This window comes from Adiantum capillus-veneris, chromosome 8 (assembly GCF_014529385.1).
Source record: "Adiantum capillus-veneris isolate H3 chromosome 8, ASM1452938v2, whole genome shotgun sequence".
Taxonomy (NCBI): Eukaryota; Viridiplantae; Streptophyta; class Polypodiopsida; order Polypodiales; family Pteridaceae; genus Adiantum; species Adiantum capillus-veneris.
In genome coordinates, this window is record NC_140938.1 from 4,502,171 (window position 1) to 4,520,824 (window position 18,654).

At 43.3% G+C, this 18,654-nt stretch overlaps 3 protein-coding genes and 1 pseudogene across 3 annotated transcripts; 1 reads left to right on the forward strand and 3 right to left on the reverse strand.

Moving 5' to 3' along the window:
- Positions 1-2,702: 2,702 nt before the first annotated feature.
- On the reverse strand, positions 2,703-3,050 carry LOC147451603 (uncharacterized). Its single transcript, XM_086518755.1, has one exon. It carries the CDS (start codon positions 3,048-3,050, stop codon positions 2,703-2,705), a length of 348 nt encoding a protein of 115 aa, XP_086374881.1.
- A 42-nt stretch (positions 3,051-3,092) lies between these two features.
- On the reverse strand, positions 3,093-5,616 carry LOC147451604 (uncharacterized). The gene is made up of 3 exons (XM_086518757.1): positions 4,986-5,616; positions 4,423-4,583; positions 3,093-4,325 (listed from the first exon to the last, which is right to left on the reverse strand). The coding sequence occupies exons 1-3, from the start codon at positions 5,614-5,616 to the stop codon at positions 3,093-3,095; spliced, it is 2,025 nt and encodes a 674-aa protein (XP_086374883.1).
- Positions 5,617-7,646: 2,030 nt separating this feature from the next.
- LOC147451605 (uncharacterized) lies at positions 7,647-8,319 on the reverse strand (annotated as a pseudogene).
- A 3,750-nt stretch (positions 8,320-12,069) lies between these two features.
- Positions 12,070-14,805, forward strand: LOC147451606 (protein NUCLEAR FUSION DEFECTIVE 4-like). The gene is made up of 3 exons (XM_086517508.1): positions 12,070-12,863; positions 13,172-14,070; positions 14,208-14,805. Exons 1-3 carry the CDS (start codon positions 12,528-12,530, stop codon positions 14,698-14,700), a joined length of 1,728 nt encoding a protein of 575 aa, XP_086373634.1. The 5' UTR covers positions 12,070-12,527; the 3' UTR covers positions 14,701-14,805.
- Positions 14,806-18,654: the final 3,849 nt, after the last annotated feature.

The following is an 18,654-nucleotide window of genomic DNA, read 5'->3' on the forward strand; positions in this document are numbered from 1 at the left end:
TGGTTCATCTTCATTGAGCTCAATTTCCAGCTCCTTTTCAGTGCCTTCGTCTTGAAACATAAGTCTAGACCCATTAGCCATTTCTAAGGTGAACTCATCCTCTTGAGTAGTTCCCTAGAACATCCATTTTCATCCTCCTCTCTTATCATGATTCTAGAATGCTCTTCATCAAAATTCTACTACTTAAGCAATTGCTAGGTATGGATATTCTTTGAAGGAGAGATTTAGCAAAACGATGTGAGGATTTAGGAAGTAGCACACACATGCACGAAAGCATATGACAATTTGGTAGAAAATAGTGGAGAGAGAGAGAGAGAGAGAGAGAGAGAGAGAGAGAATTAGCAGATGTGCCCATACAACCATATACAACAATATATGCGAGCATGTAACTAATAGAACTTTCAAAATGTCAAAATCGTAGAGTATAGCCTACTTTTTTATATGAATATACTATTGTGCTTAGTTTTTGACTTGATTAACTTAAAGCTAACTTCTCCATTTTCCTCTTTGAGATGGATAGACCAGTACCTTCAACTACTAGTATGGCCGGCCGCCTCCGGCGGCCTCTCTCTCTCTCCCCCCCCCTTTATCACGTGTCTCCGCAACCTCTCTCTCTCTCTTGCCGCCAAGTGACTAAGGGGACCAAAATCCCTCTCTCCTAGTACAACAGCACCGTCTTCAGCATTGGGTTCAATGTAATCCCATATACAAATTCTAAGATTTACCTCTCAAATTTAAATTAAAATGTGAGGAAACCTACAAATTTTAGAGAAATTTAGTGCAAAAATTTTCAAATTTAGCCAAAGAAAATGAAAAAAAGTACTCTCTCTCTCTCTCTCTCTCTAGTGCGCTTTCATGTAATTTGGAAATGAACATTTAAAAAGATTTTGTTCAACCCTTTATGCAATGACTTATGTCCAAAACTATAGCATTACAAAGACCACTTCTTGCGTTTAAATTGCAAAGCTATATAACTGCAGCATTATGTTTCAAGTGCAAAACATACAATGCTATCACAATGTGATTTACACACTAACTATGCACTGACATATTCCAAATCGCTGCTATACCAAATTATTTATAGCATCCTTGAAAAGTTTGCATGGCAAGATATTGTTAATGATCTCTAAATACGCAATCAAAATGTCAAAATGTCCAAAATAATATCTATGCACAGTACATAGAGATGCAAGCTTTCTACATCCTAAAGCGCAACCTACGACATGCTCTACCACGGTATCGAACCACCCATGGTCCACGATGTAAGACACATCGACCAATCACTAGGGGGATAGACCCCAGAACAAAAATGCGTAGGGACCAACTACCATGGGTTAGACTTTGAGAAAACACAGCATTCATTGGGAGGGTTCTTCCGAGCTCTGCAATGGTGATACGTGCTCTGAATCCTCTACGGATAGAAATTTGTACGTAGCAGAGAAAACTTGGATCATATGAGGCCTCGAAAAATCCCACCAGCAAGAATTGTGGGTAATTTTGTAATCTATATCCAATCAAAAGTCTATTAGTATAAACAAAATAGAACCTGGTTACTTTACGACATCAACATTGTTACCTTACTACATCCAAAACCTCGAGCAGATGAATAACCTCCATGGCGCTGATAGGGCCCCTCCATAGTATTGGATCTAGAACATAATTGGTGATTGTGAGTTTCAAATTCTTGTGTGTGTGTGTGTGTGTGTGTGTGTGTGTGTGTGTGTGTGTGAGAGAGAGAGAGAGAGAGTAGCATCTTTTACCTTGGATGTGTCGAGGTCTCCTTCCTAGCGTATAGGTCACGGAGGCATTAGGATCCATCTTCATTCAAAAACAAAAAAAAAAATGAAGATCAAAGATTGGTGCTATGTATTTTGGGGAGAGAGAGAGAGAGAGAGAGAGAGAGAGAGAGAGAGAGAGAGAGAGAGAGAGAGACCAAAAATACATAGCACAATTATGGAGATCCCCTATCATGTCACTATATAAGGCCTCAAAATGTAATATTCCAAAGAAGACACCTCTCTGATATTTATGAGAAAATTGGTAAACTAAAAATGTACGTTTACAAAGCTTATAAATGAGATGGGTTCTTATATATTATATCTACATAGCTACTGCATAATCTAAATCTTGCAAGGCTGAATGGGTCTTTACACCTGCATTTCATTTCATAATGAGGTCAATTGCAACACTTCCTTGTAGACAATGTTAGAAGTGTATGTCCTTTGTTCTTCCCCTTCCCTCACACTTGTGTGGTGACCATCATCAACCACAACCTTGATGGCAGAAGACGATCTCACGCGAGACATTGCCACATACAATTGACCATGGGTGAAAACAGGTGCTGGGAGATACAATCCAAGCACTCCCAATGTTTGGCCTTGTGCTTTGTTGATCATCATCCCAAAAGCACATCTCAGGGGAAATTGTCGACGTTTCAACTCAAAAGGGAGGCCTTCTCTAGCTCCCATGAGAAAATAAATCCTTGGGATGAACACTGTATTTCCTGCATGTGACCCTGTAATGATTTCTGCTTCAATCACTTTGCTGTGGAATTGCTTACAAATCAAGCGTGTTCCATTACAAAGACCACTTCTTGGATCCAAATTGCGGAGCAACATAACTGGAGCATTTTGTTTCAAATGCAAAACATGCGGTGGAAAACCTCCTCCAAGATCTAAACTATTTAAGAACTCGGTTGTGAATCAAATGCTATCACAATCTGATTCACACACTAAGTCTGCACTGACATATTCCTTATAAGTACCAGGACATTTCTGCAATACCAAATTGTTTATAGCATCCACATCCTTGTTGCGAGGTGCCAAGATTCCCCTGTCCTTGAAAAAGGTTGCATGGCAAGAGAGTGTTTCAAGGTCTCCATATATGCAATCAATAAGACCTTGCAAACTATTTTGTGCTGGCATCATGCAGGGTGGCAAAGCTACATTATCATCTCTCTCCCCATCACAAACATTGCCATTCCCAATATCAAGTGTCCATTGCACAAATTCTCTTTCTCTAACATTATTGCAACAATTGACCACTCGCATGTTCTCTGTTAGACACAGAATTTCTGTACAACACCAAATGTATCAGCGGCACAAAGATGCATCAACAATGTCTGCCCTTCCACCTCTACGTACAACAGGCAAGATCTGTCTAAAATCACCACCAAGGAGGAAAACCTTTCCGCCAAACACCATGTTATTATGCATCACATCTCTTAGTGTCTTGTCAAGAGCCTCAAAAGCATGTCTATGAGTCATGGGAGCTTCATCCCATATGATCAATGAAGCCATTCGCAACAGCTCAGCAAGTTGGCTATTTACTTTAATAATGCATGTCGAGTCAGAAGTTATATCAATAGGGATCTTGAATCTAGAGTGTGCAGTCCTTCCATTGTCAAGAAGTTGTGCTGCAATACCAGATGATGCGCATGCCAAAGCAACTTTGCTCTCTCCACGTATGCGAGAGAGCAAGGCATTATAAAGATAGGTCTTTCCTGTTCCCCCTGGCCCATCCAAGAAGAACACAGTCCCACTATTCATGCCAATGGCTTCTAAAACTCGATTGTAAGCTTCCCTTTGTCCAGCATTCAAAGATGATTCATTTCGAGCAGATAGGCCTCTTTGTTCCTCCACATTATACATTAACTCTTCTGCAAGCACTCCATGATCACTCATTACTTGCAATGTGTGATCCACCTGGGGCATTCCAGAGTAATCTGAGAGCCTCTTTCCATATTGTTGAAGCATTGTCTCCAAGTTCGAAAATGCTTGGTTTTGTGCCATGCGTTCATAGATACGCTCATTAGTTGTGGAAGTCCTCATATGATATACATGGTCCTCAGAAAGCTCCTTACTGAAGTGATTCCATAATGCACCAGGACATATCGGCTCACAAAAAACCAAAATGATTATAAATAGTAGTCGTAATTGTTTTCCTGTTTGTTGAAATGAAGCTTCCTCTAAACAAAGAAACCATTCATCATCAACTTGCAATAATCCATGTGCATTGCATGCTTCTTTAAATGTTTCATATACTTGTCCATTGAAGGTCCGAATATCCTCAAAAGACCTACATCCTTTGCACTTGTTGAGTAACATGCGCAAATAGTATAACTCTCCGGCAGTGGGAACTATGTTGTACATTCTTCCAATCACGTCTCCTTTCTGTCTTGGAGTCCATGTTCTGCTTGTTGACTTCCACACCCACTTTGTTGGGAAGTCTATGTACAACAAATCATTGGCCTCTGGATATCTTTGATTTGCAACAAACCACTCAGTGAGTGTAGTCTTTCTGCTGGCCTCTCTCTCCACCACACTCTGTATAGTCGCTCTGTCATTAAAGAAGACTTGATTTTGATGAGGTAAATGAACATGGAGGCGTTGTATGTCAGGTTTCTCTTGATGCAAGTCAAACCCAAATATCCACCAGATAGTTTGTAACTTCATCTAAAATCCCTGCAATGTCTTGTAGAGCAATAGTCGCCCTCTCATGTCCCTTATACACATACTTGTAGAGATATTTCACAGCGGATAAAGTGGAGCAAACCTCGACATTGATATATGCATTGTACCTTACTGACAAAAATGGATTGTATGGAACAATCCATTTATTATTCATTTGTACATTCTTATAAATAGTGTGATTTCCATCATCCCTCCTCATGTATGTTGGGTATCCTTCCCTATCCACATTAGTCGATCCGTTGAAGCCTCGAGGGTATTTAAACCTGCACTTTCCCTCTACCATACATGGAGCATTTCTATTCAAGTTTCCACATGGACCATGTACATTACACCGACTGATAATGTCATACAATTGTGGAAACATCACCTTATTAGGAAGCTCCGCACACACCATCTTATCATAATGGGATGTCTCTGTTGGTTTGTGTTCAGGAGAAAGTATCAATAGAATGTGGGCATGGGGAAGGCCTCTCTTTTGGAACTCAATCACAGAAATGTGTCCAATGACCTTACCAAAAATCTCTCCCTTAATCAGCAAGCCCATCAAATCCTTGAACTTATGGTAGAAAACACGTGCAGTAAGGTCAGGACGATCGTTGGATGTTTGTCCAGGCAATAACGCGTCCTCTATCTCCTTCCAACCAGGATTGCATGTGAATGTTATGAAGAGATCAGGCTTCCCCCTTTTGCATCCAATTGCCATAGCATCCTGATAAAGTTGGTGCATATAGAGTGGACTACCAACATATGATGAAGGCAATACCACCCTCCTGCCAACATTAGCACCCAATAACTGTTCTCTGTCACCCCTTGTTCCATCTCTTGCTCCGATCATGTCAGCCAAACCTTGATACACCTCATTGCGTAGATCACTTTGATGATTGCGAACCCATAAAAGCCTCAACTCCTCCATACAACTGTATGCATCAACAATATATTGTTGCAGTAGCCTACCACCACGTAGAAGACATTGTGTTGTGTCATCCCTGATTTGCAATCTATACTTGTAGAAATCCATTGTAGAAATATACCTTGTATTCCCTCCCCCTTGCTCCCTGTTTTCCCGTGGCCTGTCTAATGCCTGTATGTAGGGATTCCAACCTTCTTCACCACTTGGAAATAGCAACACATATAAGAGAGGCATGCACGACCTGTGGCAATTTGAGATTCTTCTTAGACCACCACCAAAAAGATTCAACACAATATCTCAATGGCCAATGTTGCTCTCATCGCCTTGACCAGGCATGATTGCAGCAACTTCCGCACCTGTTGGAGCAAGGTACTGCCAGCCATTAGTACGTTTCTCAGTGATGACCATCCTTATGTCAGGAATATTGGAAGTTTGAACCATTGATGCAAACTGCCTGAAATCTTGAACGTACGGATTTACGCGATGCATCATTGATTGCAAGATTTCCAAAACATCTGGCCTGAGTTTAGAAACATGTTGCATCCTATTTTGCAACTCATTCTCAGTGTCAAAAAAATACAACTGAGCAAAGTGAGGGCTTTGAACTGGCTGTTCTTCAGGCATCAATGGACCAATTCTATGATAAACACACTATTGTATGCTCTAATATGTTTTAGAAATTTCTTGCTTCTAGTATTACCTCCGTGCATTAATTCTCTTTATTCTAAATGAGGTTCACATAATGGTGGCAAAGAAACACTCCCTGAGTTGCAACAACTTTTCCCCACAAATGTGCGAATGGTCTTCGCTTCTATCTTCCAAGCAAAAGCACCACAAAGGGAACATGAATGCTGGCAATCTTCCAAGCAAGCTACATTAATCAAATGTTGGAAATCTTCCAAGCAAGCTACATTAATCCCCCCTAGAGAGCGCCGAACTCTCTCTCTTGCTGCCTCACGTCGTGTAGCTCGAGAGGCTTGACAGATCCTACTACGCCTTGCATGTCCAGGAGACAACACCTTCGGACCAATAGCCATCTGTCCCAAAAAGAACTCTTATAAGTAATCTTAAATGTGGAGAATTAAGGAGAGAGTGGATCTTCTCTCATAGTCTCCATCCCTCACGTTTCATGTATGGAAACTATGAGAGAGAGAGAGAGAGAGAGAGAGAGAGAGAGAGAGAGAGAGATTACAGAGGGGGGAGGAGCTTGTGCACCAGATTAGAATGAATACTATGGAACAATAGTTGAGAGAGAGAGAGAGAGAGAGAGAGAGAGAGAGAGAGAGAGAGCTGGTGCATAACACAACTTTGGAGAACACCTCATTTAACATGTTATGGCCACAATTTTATAGAAGTAGAGAGAGGGGGGGGAGGGGGCTACTTCTCTTGCAAAGACCACTCCGAAAAGTAGCTGAGAGAGAGAGAGAGAGAGAGAGAGAGAGAGAGAGAGAGAGAGAGAGAGAGAGAGAGAGAGAGAGAGAGAGAGAGAGGATCTAAAAGAAAAGATAGAGAGAGAGAGCTCGTGCATAACACAACTTTCGATCACTTCTTTCAACATGTTATGGCCACAATTTTAGAGCGAGAGAGAGAGAGAGAGAGAGAGAGAGAGAGAGAGAGAGAGAGAGAGAGAGAGAGAGAGAGAGAGAGATCTTGAAAGAGGCGAATCTATACACCTTGAAAGAGGCGAGAGAGAGAAGGGGAGAGGAGTTTGTGCACCAAATTAACATGACCATTTAGAGAGAGAGAGAGAGAGAGAGAGAGAGAGAGAGAGAGAGAGAGAGAGAGAGAGAGAGAGAGAGAGAGAGAGAGAGAGATCTTGAAAGGGGCGAATCTATACACCTTGAAAGAGATGAGAGAGAGGAGGGAAGAGGACTCTGTGCACCAAATTAGCCTGACCACTTAGAGAGAGAGAGAGAGAGAGAGAGAGAGAGAGAGAGAGAGAGAGAGAGAGAGAGAGAGAGAGAGAGAGAGAAGGGGGGGGGGGGGTGACTCAAGAGACATAATGGCAAAAACACTTAGAAAAGAGAGCTCATCATCCATCCACTACATACATAAGATAGACCTTCCTCACGTAGATCCCCATAGTAGCCTAAAAATGAGAGAGAAGAACATGTAGATTCGCAAAGCCTATAAATGAGGAAGATGTGAGTATTATTACTCATCATCCATCCACTACAAAACGTAAATCCCCATAGTAGCCTATAAATGAGAGATAAGAACATGTAGATGTGCAAAGCATATAAATGAGGGAGACGTGAGTATTATCATCCACTACGTACTTCACTTCCTATGAGGGGCCCCCTGCTTTGAACTCGATGGAATATCTCCAGTCACATTAAGCCCCTTCTTGGGCCAATGGGTCGACACCAATGCATTGAGCTTGTTTGTGATAGACCTGACTTCAGATACACCTGTATTATGTTGTATTGCTACGGAAGTCAATTTGTTGGTGGTGCTTCTCAATTCAGACACAATGCTTTTTAAATCAATGCCATCCTTGTCAGGTTTGTTCTCAAGAAGAGACATTTCCAAGAGGCTCATGATTTTGTCCTGGTTGCTTTTTATCTCAGAAAGTTGTACTTGCACTATGTTTTGTTGCTGCAAAACATCATTGATCTGTACTTGCATCTGCACCTCTAAGCGGCGAAGATAAACCCCTTGCTGATGTTGTAAATGGCTCAACCCGTGAATGCTCTCTTTGTGTGATGCCTCCACTCTCTCACATGAGGCTTGAATGTTGGAGTACATTGTGCGGATGGCACCTAGCTCATCTGCAATCTGCCTCTTTGATGATCCATTTGTTATTTGCCTTTTTGAAGGTCCATTCCCCCCTCGTGCAACACGCTTGGCAGTTCGCACATTGTTGATTTGGTCTCTCTCTGGGGTAGAAAAGACCACCTCCAATGAATCTCCTCCAGAGGCAAGGGCTTGCTCCATTACTCTGAGAAAGTTAGGATAGGTTTTTAGGATAAGTTAGGACAGAGCGTGGAGCAAGATTGGCTCGATACTCTCTATCTCTCTCTCTCTCTCTCTCTCTCTCTCTCTCTCTCTCTCTCTCTCTACCTATCTCTCGATTTCCGTCTTTCTCTCCATTTCTCTCCCTATCCCTATTTGCGTCGGCTACTTCTCTCTCTATCCGCTATCCCCCCTTTTCTCTCCACCTATCTCTCGATTTTTTTAAACCACCGTTGTAAAGAATTTCCTCCCTCTCTCTCTCTCTCTCTAACTCTCTAGTGGGTGCAGTTATTGGGTGCCTATCTCTCTATCCCTACAAATCTCCACACCGGCTACTTCTCTCTCTATCCCTCTTTCTCTCCATTTCTCTCTCTATCCATATCACAATTTTTCATCTCTACCAATCTCTTGATTTCCCTCCTTCTCTCCTTATCCCTATCCGCGCCATTCTATAATGTCATTTTGACATTTTGGAGACGCCAATATTTCATTTCATTACATATCTCCCTCTCTCTCTCTCTCTTTCTCTCTCTCTCTCTCTCTCTAAATATTTTCCTCATCCTCTCTCTCCATCTCTATAAATCTCCGCGTCGGCTACTTCTCTATCTATCCTTCTTTCTCCATTTCTCTCCCTATCCCTATCGCGCTTCCTCCTTCTCTACCGATCTCTTGATTTCCCTCCTTCTCTCCTTATCCCTATCCGCACCATTTTATAATGCCATATTCACCTTTTGAAGACGTCAATATTTCATTTCATTACATATCTCTCCCCTCTCTCTCTCTCTCTCTCTCTCTCTCACACACACACACACACACACACACACACACACACACACACACACACACACACACACACACGCATAAAAAAACACACTCATAGGTCATTTTGACCTTTTGAAGACGTCAATATTTCATTTCATTACATCTATCTCTCTCTCTCTCTCTCTCTCTCTCTCTCTCTCACACACACACACACACACACACAAATTAACTCATAGGTGATTTTGACCTTTTGATGAAGACGTCAATATTTCATTACCTCTCTCTCTCTCTCTCTCTCTCTCTCACTCACACACACACACACATAAAAAAACACATGTCATTAATATATCATTTCCCCTCTCTCTCTCTCTCTCTCTCACACACACACACACACACACACACACACACACAAACCTAGGATAAATATATCATTTCCTTTCTCTCTCTCTCTCTCTCTCTCTCTCTCTCTCTCTCTCTCTCTTTGCCAGTTTGGTCCCACAGGTCATTTTTTACTTTTATTCCTCTCTTATGTGTGTGGACACGTGTTTCCTCTCTCTCTCTCTCTCTCTCTCTCTCTCTCTCTCTCTCTCTCTCTCTCTCTCTCTCTCTCTCTCTCTCTCTCTCTCTCTCTCTCGCGCGCGCGATGGGTTGACAGAGGGTGAGGAGAGTGTCTGCGGCTCGTCTGCAGCTCACGCACGGCGGGGCGACTGTACAGCGGATAGAAATGGGCGATTGCACAGCGGACAGAGAGGGTGCAACGACGGTGCAGCGAGGGTGGGGCAGGGGGGTCAGTGGCTGTTGGTTGATGACAACGCGTGTGCAACGAGGTGGCGACAGCGCGGGTGCAGCGAGGTGGCGACAGGGGGGTCAGGGGCTGCTGGGTGGCGACAGCGTGAGGGCGGGTTTGGAGTGCAGCCGGTTGACGACAACGCGGGCGGGCGACTGCACAGCATGCAGCGAGCTTTGTCAGCGGCTGCAGGTTGATGACAGCGAGGGTGGGGGAGGTTGGGTTGACAGAGGAGGGTGCAGCGAGGTGGCGACAAGGGGGTGAGCGGCTGCTGGGTGGCGACAGTGCGAGGGCGGGTTTGGAGTGCAGCCGGTTGACGACAGTGCGGGCGGGCGACTACACAGCATGCAGCGGGTTGACGACAGCGAGGGTGGGGGAGGTTGGGTTGACAGAGGAGGGTGCAGGTCAGGAGTAACTTGAACAACCACGAGAAGAAGTACCTGAGCCTGTGAGCAGCAGCCGACAAAGCCCGTAGAAGCAGGCGAGGAGGCCGTAGAATCAGCAACAGCGGCAGTCGAGGAGCCGTGTCTGCTTCTCTCTCTCTCTCTCTCTCTCTCTCACAGTCGAGCTGCCGGGTCTGCTCTCTCTCTCTCTCTCTCTCTCTCTCTCTCTCCCGCTCTTGCAGTTGTCTCTCTCTCTCTCACCCGCTCTCACAGGTGGCCGCTGTAGCAGTCTCTCCCTCTCTCTCTCTCTCGCAGGCAATGGACTTTCTCTCCCTCTTTCTCTTCCAGCGCTGACTCTCTCCCCCTCTTTCTCTTCCGGCACTGGTACCTCCTTCATTCAAGCTACTCGCGCACGACGTGAATGGGGCGGCTTCGGCTGTCAACTCCAAAGTTCAAATCCATCCGGCGGACCTCCAACCGGAGGCATGAGCTTGCGCCACATGGAAAGGGGGGGGGGGGCCTGAATCCCTCCCCGCTTTATATTAGTATAGATATACTATTGTGCTTAGTTTTTGACTTGATTAACTTAAAGCTAACTTCTCCATTTTCCTCTTCGAGATGGATAGACCAGTACCTTCAACTACATTGTTCCCATTAAGTGTGTAAGAGGCATCATTGGGCAATATTAGCACACACGAAAATCAAAGCTTCTCAATATAAGCCGTAAGCACTCATCTCGTCTCTTCTATATACAAACCCGCTTCCAACACTAGAAGCCCCAACCTGGCTCCTAACACTAGGAGTCCCCCTCACTAATGGAAAGAAGGGCACATCTTTCTGTGGTTAATTTACTAGGGGAGACGAGCACTACCTCCCCCGCACATTTGTCTAACAATTGTTTGTGCAGTATGTCCAATGTATGATCATTCGTAGTCTAAAATGTCCACAACTGCGACTTTCATTAGTGTCTTTTGATGGAAATGTTTACATTCATAAGTGCGTCATCTCCTTCTCTCTACTTATTTCCAAAATGTTGAATCGTTGAAGTGTTCGATGTTACCATGTTTACATGTAACTCTTACTTTCAAAACAACCACCCCATACATTTATATATAAATACTATATATTGCCTTCGATAAGGTTTTCACGTTATAGTATTTTGGGACAATAACTAATGTGTAACAAACATCTTGGCGAAGTTAAAGCAGCTTGCACGCTCTCGTCCTTGCTGCGAGGCATTGTTGTAATACTCTACTCTTTTAATACCAATTCCTGTTTTCTCAGAGAAAAAAAAAAAAAAGCCCGGGCGACAAACGATACTCAACATGTTTGCAGATAGTTTTATCGACACATGTCTTTTCTCCATTGGCCTCCCTCCAAGGCTTTACTAGTTTCTGTTGTATGAGAGTGATAGAAAGTTTCAATTGTAAAATTGTTCACTTTACAATGCAGTTGGAAAAGCCTTGGGCAGCAGGCCTCGATTTAAATGGACAGGGAAAAGGTTAAATTGTTTATGGAGGACTCTGGCTTTTGACCTTTATGTGTAAGAAGGCACGTCGCCTTTGACAGAATGTGTGCTAGTTAGTTTGGCTCTTTGTAAGAATAATAAAGTGTGAGGATGAGGAATCCGGGCACTTAGGTAATATGAAATGATTCCCAATACCATGAAAGATAAGAATAGATTATAGAACTTAGAAGCTATTTCATGCCGTGACGTCTCGACTCTGCGCACGCTTTTGACGTTGTTCTAGTTCTAGGAATCTAGGCTATACAATACACTCTGATGAAACTCAGAGAGAGAGAGAGAGAGAGAGAGAGGAGGCTGAGAAGGCGCCCATTAAGGCGGTGCTTTGCACTGTTTGCAGATCCCTCGCTGCTTTGGGGTTGGCAGCAAATTAGCATGTGTGTGAACTACACTAGAGTGCTTTTAGGCCTCGTTTGTGCGCTTACGTACGAGAAAGACTCTGTGATAGAGGGAGAGAGAGAGGGGGAGAGAGCGCTTGAGAGAGACAGATAAAAAGCGCGCGGGAGTCGGAGAGAGAGAGCGGGGTGTCGCGGGTGTTTCCTTACCATAACAGTTCAGTTGCGCGCCTTTATGGGCATCCAGACACCCTCATAGATACGGAATCTGATGTGCCCAAGCCCCGCCCCCCTGCTGCTGGCCTGCTAATTTGTTGTCTCCCCTCTTCTGCTCATGAGATACATTGGTCCAAGCTGGGCTTCCCCTTCAATCCGCCCCCCTCTCTGTTTCTCCTGCCATGGTCTCCTCCGAACAGAGGCTCGAACACACTGTCTTCGCCCGCCGATGGGTCGGCTTTGTTTCGGCCATCTGGCTCATGGCATTATCTGGCTCCTATGGGTTCGCCAACTATTCAACAGCTCTCAAGGATGTGCTCGGGCTTAATCAGAAGCAGCTGAATCGCCTCAGCGTAGGTAAGGACCTGGGTGACTCCAGCGGCATCCTGGCTGGCATCCTCTGTAACTATGTCTCTGCGTCCACCCTCCTCTGCATCGGTGCGGCAGTTAGCCTGGTCGGCAATGGCACTCAATGGCTCGTGGTCTCCCAAATAATCAGTCCTCCACCATACTGGATTGTAAGGTTCAAATCTCTCATCTTTCGTATGCCATCATGAGATTTGTGTAGTGCAAATCCTATTTGCAAATTTTACTAGGTGTTTGCCTCGACAATACCTGCTGCTCATGTTGTTCACAAGGAGCTTCCTATGTTGTTTGTTGTGTATCTAGGATGAAATGTTCCCATTTTTTTTGCATGACGAATGCCGCCTTCACTTGCGGCGGATGTCACTGTAACTGCTTATATTTTTTATCCTCTTTCTTTGAGATCCTTGGCACTGCGACATATGAATTTGTTCTTAATGACTCTTGGGCATGTGCCCTGCAGATGTTTATAGTGGCAGCAGTAGCAGGCAATACAATGTCATGGATGAATACATCTGTCTTCACTTTGTCAGTGCGCAATTTCCCTCGCAACCGTGGACCGGTGGCGGGACTCTTCAAGGCCTACATGGGATTATCAGCTGCAATATATTCTCATTGTTGCGATTATTTTTTTTCCAGCTCAGCCTCCAAGTACTTGCTGATGTTGGCGACAGTTCCCCCCACATTCTGCCTTATCACAGCTGTCTTCTTCCGGCCAGTACCGGCTTCAGAAACCGCTGAGGATGACAAGGTGGAGCAGCAGAGCCTTTTTATCTTCACCATAATGTCAATTGCCTTAGCGCTGTTGCTTGTTGTGAAAAGCCTTGTGCCCGGTCTTCAGGAAGGAATAGCCCAACCAGTGGTCACAGCCCTCCTCTTTGTTTTGCTAGCAGCACCAGCTCTTGTCCCAATAGTGCTGTTTTTTAAGGTAAAAAAGAAGGCTGCCGGTGCGTCATACCTGGATGAAGGTGGAGTTTCAGACAATAGCAACGAAACGTTAGATGTGAGTGTAAAGCCTATTGCAGAGGATGAATTGACAAAACCTTTACTGGATCAATCAGAAATTGATGTTGAGGGAGACATGAGCAGCCCTGCTGACCAGGAGAGTGGATGGCTATCGCGGTCTGTGCTTCGTCTCGGAGAAGATTGGTCCACACTCTCGCTTTTCAAGACCTGGCATTCTTATGTGCTCTATGCCACGCTGTTCTTCGGTACGGGCTCAGGCATGTCCTTTGCTAACAATCTTGGGCAAGTGGGCCAGTCGTTCGGGTTCAGTACAGTTACTCTCTTCACCTCCCTCTTCAGTCTCGGAAATTTCTTTGGCAGGATCACCTCTGGCAATGTTTCTGAGTATTTTCTGAAGTAAGTATTCCATTAATTTTCTCTTTCTTTTCAACATGCTACTCGCCTAGATATGTCATATGTTGATATGCTAGGTTCTAAATAAAAAGAAAAATCACGGTTTCACAATTGATTGATCATCTACTCAATGAATGCAGGACACTGAGCACACCAAGGCCAGCATGGATAGGGGTGGTAAAGCTCCCCATGATTGTGCTCTTCACATGGCTCTCTTTTGGATCAGGAGCATCCTTATATGCAGGCTCGTTGATCGTGGGCTTCTCGCATGGCTCCCTCATCACTCTCACGATTCCCACCATCTCGGAGTTCTATGGGCTCAAGTACTTTGGCACCAACTATATGGTTCTAAATACACATATTCTTGCAGGTTCCATCATTTTCTCGGGCATTATAGCTGGTTATTTATATGATCTACATGCCACCTATGAAGAGGGAGAGAGCTCACTAACCTGCTATGGGGCCTCCTGCTATGGCACCACCTTCCGCTTGTATGCGGGCTGCCTCGCTGTAGGTCTACTCCTTGATGTGCTTCTGAGTTTTGTAAGTAGGCATCTATATAGACGCTTCAAGGACATCAACACACATGTCAAAGACGGTGCAGTGCACAAACCCATCGAGAATGGGAAGTAGAAAATTTTTAAATTTTTTTTGGGGCCAGGAAGGACAGCTCCAGTTTATTCTTTGTTTGTTAAAATCTACAAAATTTCTATCAGGGTTTCAAGTGAAGGGGCTTAATCCATGATTGTCGTTGCACGGAAGAGAGCACAAAAGATTTACTCATTGCTGTTTGTATTCCCGTTTTTTGCTTTCTTGGAAAGACTGGGATTAATTATCCCATGTAGAGAGGGGAGTGTTTCTCATTATCTCAGGCAAGCCTATGGATGGGGTTGCCATGCATAGGCTTGTCAATGTTTTGAAGAATGTGGTTGATGAGGCCGGTTGCACAAATGCAGAGGGCATCTTGTTATGGGTTTACAATTGAAAATTGACAGAGCTACGGCAATGGCACATGATGTTGTGCATCTTCCTGGACAGATGCTATTGTCTTTGACAGATGGCAGAGTGAAGTACCTGGTTATCGTTGCTATTATGTAATTTTTGCTTGAGTTCTCAAGTCCTTATGTTTTCTTTTGGCATTGGTAACACGAGTTTAGTAACTGAACAGGACACGGAAGTGTGTTTTCAAGGTTTTGGAAATAAATCAGATACCCCTATCATATGTGTTTGTAGAAGGCCTTTCTTTAGCTCAAAGCTAATACCGCACTTTATGGGGGAAAAGTAAGTAACACCCGTATTATTTGGTTGTATGGTCATGAGGAGCTTTCAAAGCCAAAGGAGTGCTCAACTTGATCAAAGACGAGATATTTGCTAATTGAACCTTGTTCTACACAAGGTGCAAGAATCTCTAAATAGAGACCTTTTTAAAAAAAAACATGAATAAGTTCTTGACCAAAGACTATGCTCAAAATTTTTCTTTTGAACATAGAATTCAACTTTTAAAAGTGCATTTTGAACATTTTGTTGACCTATCGTTGGTGTCTATGCATATGCCTATCATTATCTTTATAAATGCTTCACTTTTCATACTTCCGTTTTTAATGGTCATGTTTAAGCACTAGAGGATCATAATGTGTCTACCTAAGACAATTTGGAACACACCTATGAAGTATTAAAATTACAGAAGTAAAAGAATTGGCTCCACAATGTGGCTTTCTGTGTGACACTTAAACCTATCAAGTTGCACCAAATTGAAATTGTACGTTTAAGTTTGGATCTAGGGCCCTTAGCTTGGTGTGGACAAGATGAGATGTGCCATAAGGATTCATAATTCTTATAATTCACTGCTTGATGGAGCCATCGCCTTGACTCAGCATGAGATACTTGTCGCGGCGAGTGGAAGGAACACTGTTTATTGAGTGAAATTGAGCAATTTGAAGACAACATAGTATTTGACTTAAAATGATTCTAATTTTGGTAGAATGGAAAATCATTGTGCATTTGTGTTGTTTGGTATTTTGGATATTAAGTGTCCCAAAAATCAAGGAAGAACAACGACAATGGGAACTCTTTAAACACACTCAAATTTTCCTTTTGCCTTTTGATTATGGAGACACTTTCAAAATGTTCATCAAAATGTAAATTTTATTAGCAAAATCAATACGGAGAAATTTTCCTAAGAAAGCCAGAGCTTCTAGCACATAACATAACCTTTCCTTTTATTAGAAGCATAACACCTTCTTGAGAACCACTTTAGAAGTCACTAAGCTATGTTTTAGGATGATCTAATCTAAAGTTCATGAAAATTGGTAAAAAACAACACATTCTTTTTTTAGTTAGGATTAAAAATGTTATTCACACCCAACTTTGAAGGTGGTATCACTAGCCCAAAAAAACTTCCGAGCTTTTTTCAGCTCATAAGCTAGTTTTGTGGATATAGAGCATTTTAGAACTACCTTGGCATCTAAGCAATACTTACTCTTTTTGCTTTTCCTTACTCTTTTCTTCTATATAGAACTACATTGGATTCTATTATGTGAATTGAATTAAATTTTGGGAAAGTCATTATTTCAAACCATCTTAAGAGAGAGAAATAAAAAACCTCATGACATTGGGCAGTCAAAAGACATTCTACTCTTTGAAGAGGTCTCTCACTTATATGCAATGTGCACATGTCTCTTTATATTGTACTATTTCTTTTTGTACCTTTCCCTAACGTTTTATTTTTGATAGATTTTTCGCTGTCTATGTATTCTTATTTCTTATATCTTACAAGTGCATACCAAGTTCTTGATAGAGTTTTCACTATCTATGTATTCATATATCTTACAAGTGCATACCAAGTCTAAAACAACAAGATGAAAATTCACATAAGACTATTGAGAAGAATTTCAATATAAAAGCCTTCTTTATGAAAAAGAAAAATAGAAAGTGACATTAGTATATTAAAACATTTGGTATCATAATAATTATTATGTTCTTTGAAAAAAAAAGTAGCAATGAACTATTTAGATTCCAATATATTCCAAAAACATAAAAAACTATGTTTGGCACAATATTCAGTGCCTCTCTCAAAAGACAGAGATACACAAATATCAACACCCTCTTACAAGGGCCTAACAAAATAATTTAAAAAAGTTTATTATCATTAGCTTTCCATGTGGCACTAATCCGCACGCTTTATCCAATGGTCCATAGATGCACCCAAAATCGAACCCTTTACTAAGGACTACTCATGTAGTCCAAAAAGCCCTAAGATTTGTATAAAGTTTTTCATTAATGGATATCTTACCAGATACCTCAGCTTGAAACATAAAACATACATAAAGCAAGTCAACCAGTGCAAGCATATGGTGGATAGAGGCAGTAGGGCAGAGGCGCAGAGGGGGAGCAGGACAAGGTTGGTGATGTCTGGCAGGCAACAACGAGAGACGGCACCAAACCTCTTTTTAAGTGCTCATCGCTCGCTCTGGGCACGTGTGTGTGTGTGTGTGGGGGGGGGGGGGGGGGGGGGGGGGGGGGGGGGGGGGGCAGAGAGAGAGAGAGAGAGAGAGAGAGAGAGAGAGAGAGAGAGATGGGAATGCCATGCATCGAGAGCAAGACGAAGAGAAAGGCATGCGCTCCAACTGGCCCATCTGGGAGAGAGAGAAAAATGGGGTGTAGAGCGTCACGAGCAATGCAGACAGAGAGCCAAAGTGCATAGCACATTCTAGGTGAACTTCGTGCGTTCGACAACTGTTGCAGCATGTTGATCATGAGTTTATTGATCTCCTGCTAACAACTCAATGCACAAACCAGTCTCAGGTCTGATTTGCAGCAGTGTCGCAACCTTCGACTGTCCTCTTCTCTCTCTCTCTGAGTACTTGGCCCCCTTCCCCCCGACACTTGATGGTCGGGAATAGTCCCTTGTAGACCATTCACCTGGAATCCATGCTCCCACACGGCTCCAAACCTCCCGCTAGTCTCCATGCAGTCGCTTGGACTCCTGGAAATGGTTAGCAAAGGACCAATCCTTTGCTCCTACCCTCTTGAGTTTTCTAAGCAGCTCAAATCTTGCCCCCATCCTTCATCTTTGCCAACAATCCCTCTTATTGCTCCAACCATTTGTATGAGCCCAATGCTCAACCTCACAACATCATCAAAGAGGGTAACATCCAGTTTGTCCTCAAAGACTCGAAGGTTCTTGGACTTCCATACCTGGTACATGTAGCAAAATCTGACCATTTTAGTGCACACCAATACACCCTAGGTTTGGATACCATGCCCTCCTAAGATGAAGTCATCCGTATAAAAGATTATCTTCCAAGTTCTTTGCACCCACTTGCAAAACCTAGCGGCAAGTCCCCGCGAAGTAGGGCACTTGTCGAACAGATGAAGGGGGTCTTCCGAGGCTGATTAGCAGCCAGAGCAAGTGTCAGATCCAATCCCTCTAGCTTGCACCTTAATCCCAGTGGGGAATGCTCCCCAGAGCACCTTCCAGATGAATACCTTTATGTAATCCGGCCCCATACTCTCCCATAAGGTAGTAACCCTCTTTTGCCAGCGTTCTTCTGACCAATCTTTCTTACAGATTCTGTTGAGTGGGGC

What these genes read in the sequence shown, in the direction of transcription:
- LOC147451603 (XM_086518755.1), bottom strand. Translation starts at nt 3,050, where the DNA reads ATGCGAGTGGTCAATTGTTGCAATAATGTTAGAGAAAGAGAATTTGTG.
- LOC147451604 (XM_086518757.1), bottom strand. Translation starts at nt 5,616, where the DNA reads ATGCCTCTCTTATATGTGTTGCTATTTCCAAGTGGTGAAGAAGGTTGG. An exon ending in GATTAAGGGAGAGATTTTTG is followed by an intron (nt 4,584 to 4,985) that starts GTAAGGTCATTG and finishes CATTTTTGTCAG; the next exon opens with TAAGGTACAATGCATATATC. An exon ending in ACTATCTGGTGGATATTTGG is followed by an intron (nt 4,326 to 4,422) that starts GTTTGACTTGCA and finishes GCGACTATACAG; the next exon opens with AGTGTGGTGGAGAGAGAGGC.
- LOC147451606 (XM_086517508.1), top strand. Translation starts at nt 12,528, where the DNA reads ATGGTCTCCTCCGAACAGAGGCTCGAACACACTGTCTTCGCCCGCCGA. An exon ending in GTCCTCCACCATACTGGATT is followed by an intron (nt 12,864 to 13,171) that starts GTAAGGTTCAAA and finishes TGTGCCCTGCAG; the next exon opens with ATGTTTATAGTGGCAGCAGT. An exon ending in GTTTCTGAGTATTTTCTGAA is followed by an intron (nt 14,071 to 14,207) that starts GTAAGTATTCCA and finishes CAATGAATGCAG; the next exon opens with GACACTGAGCACACCAAGGC.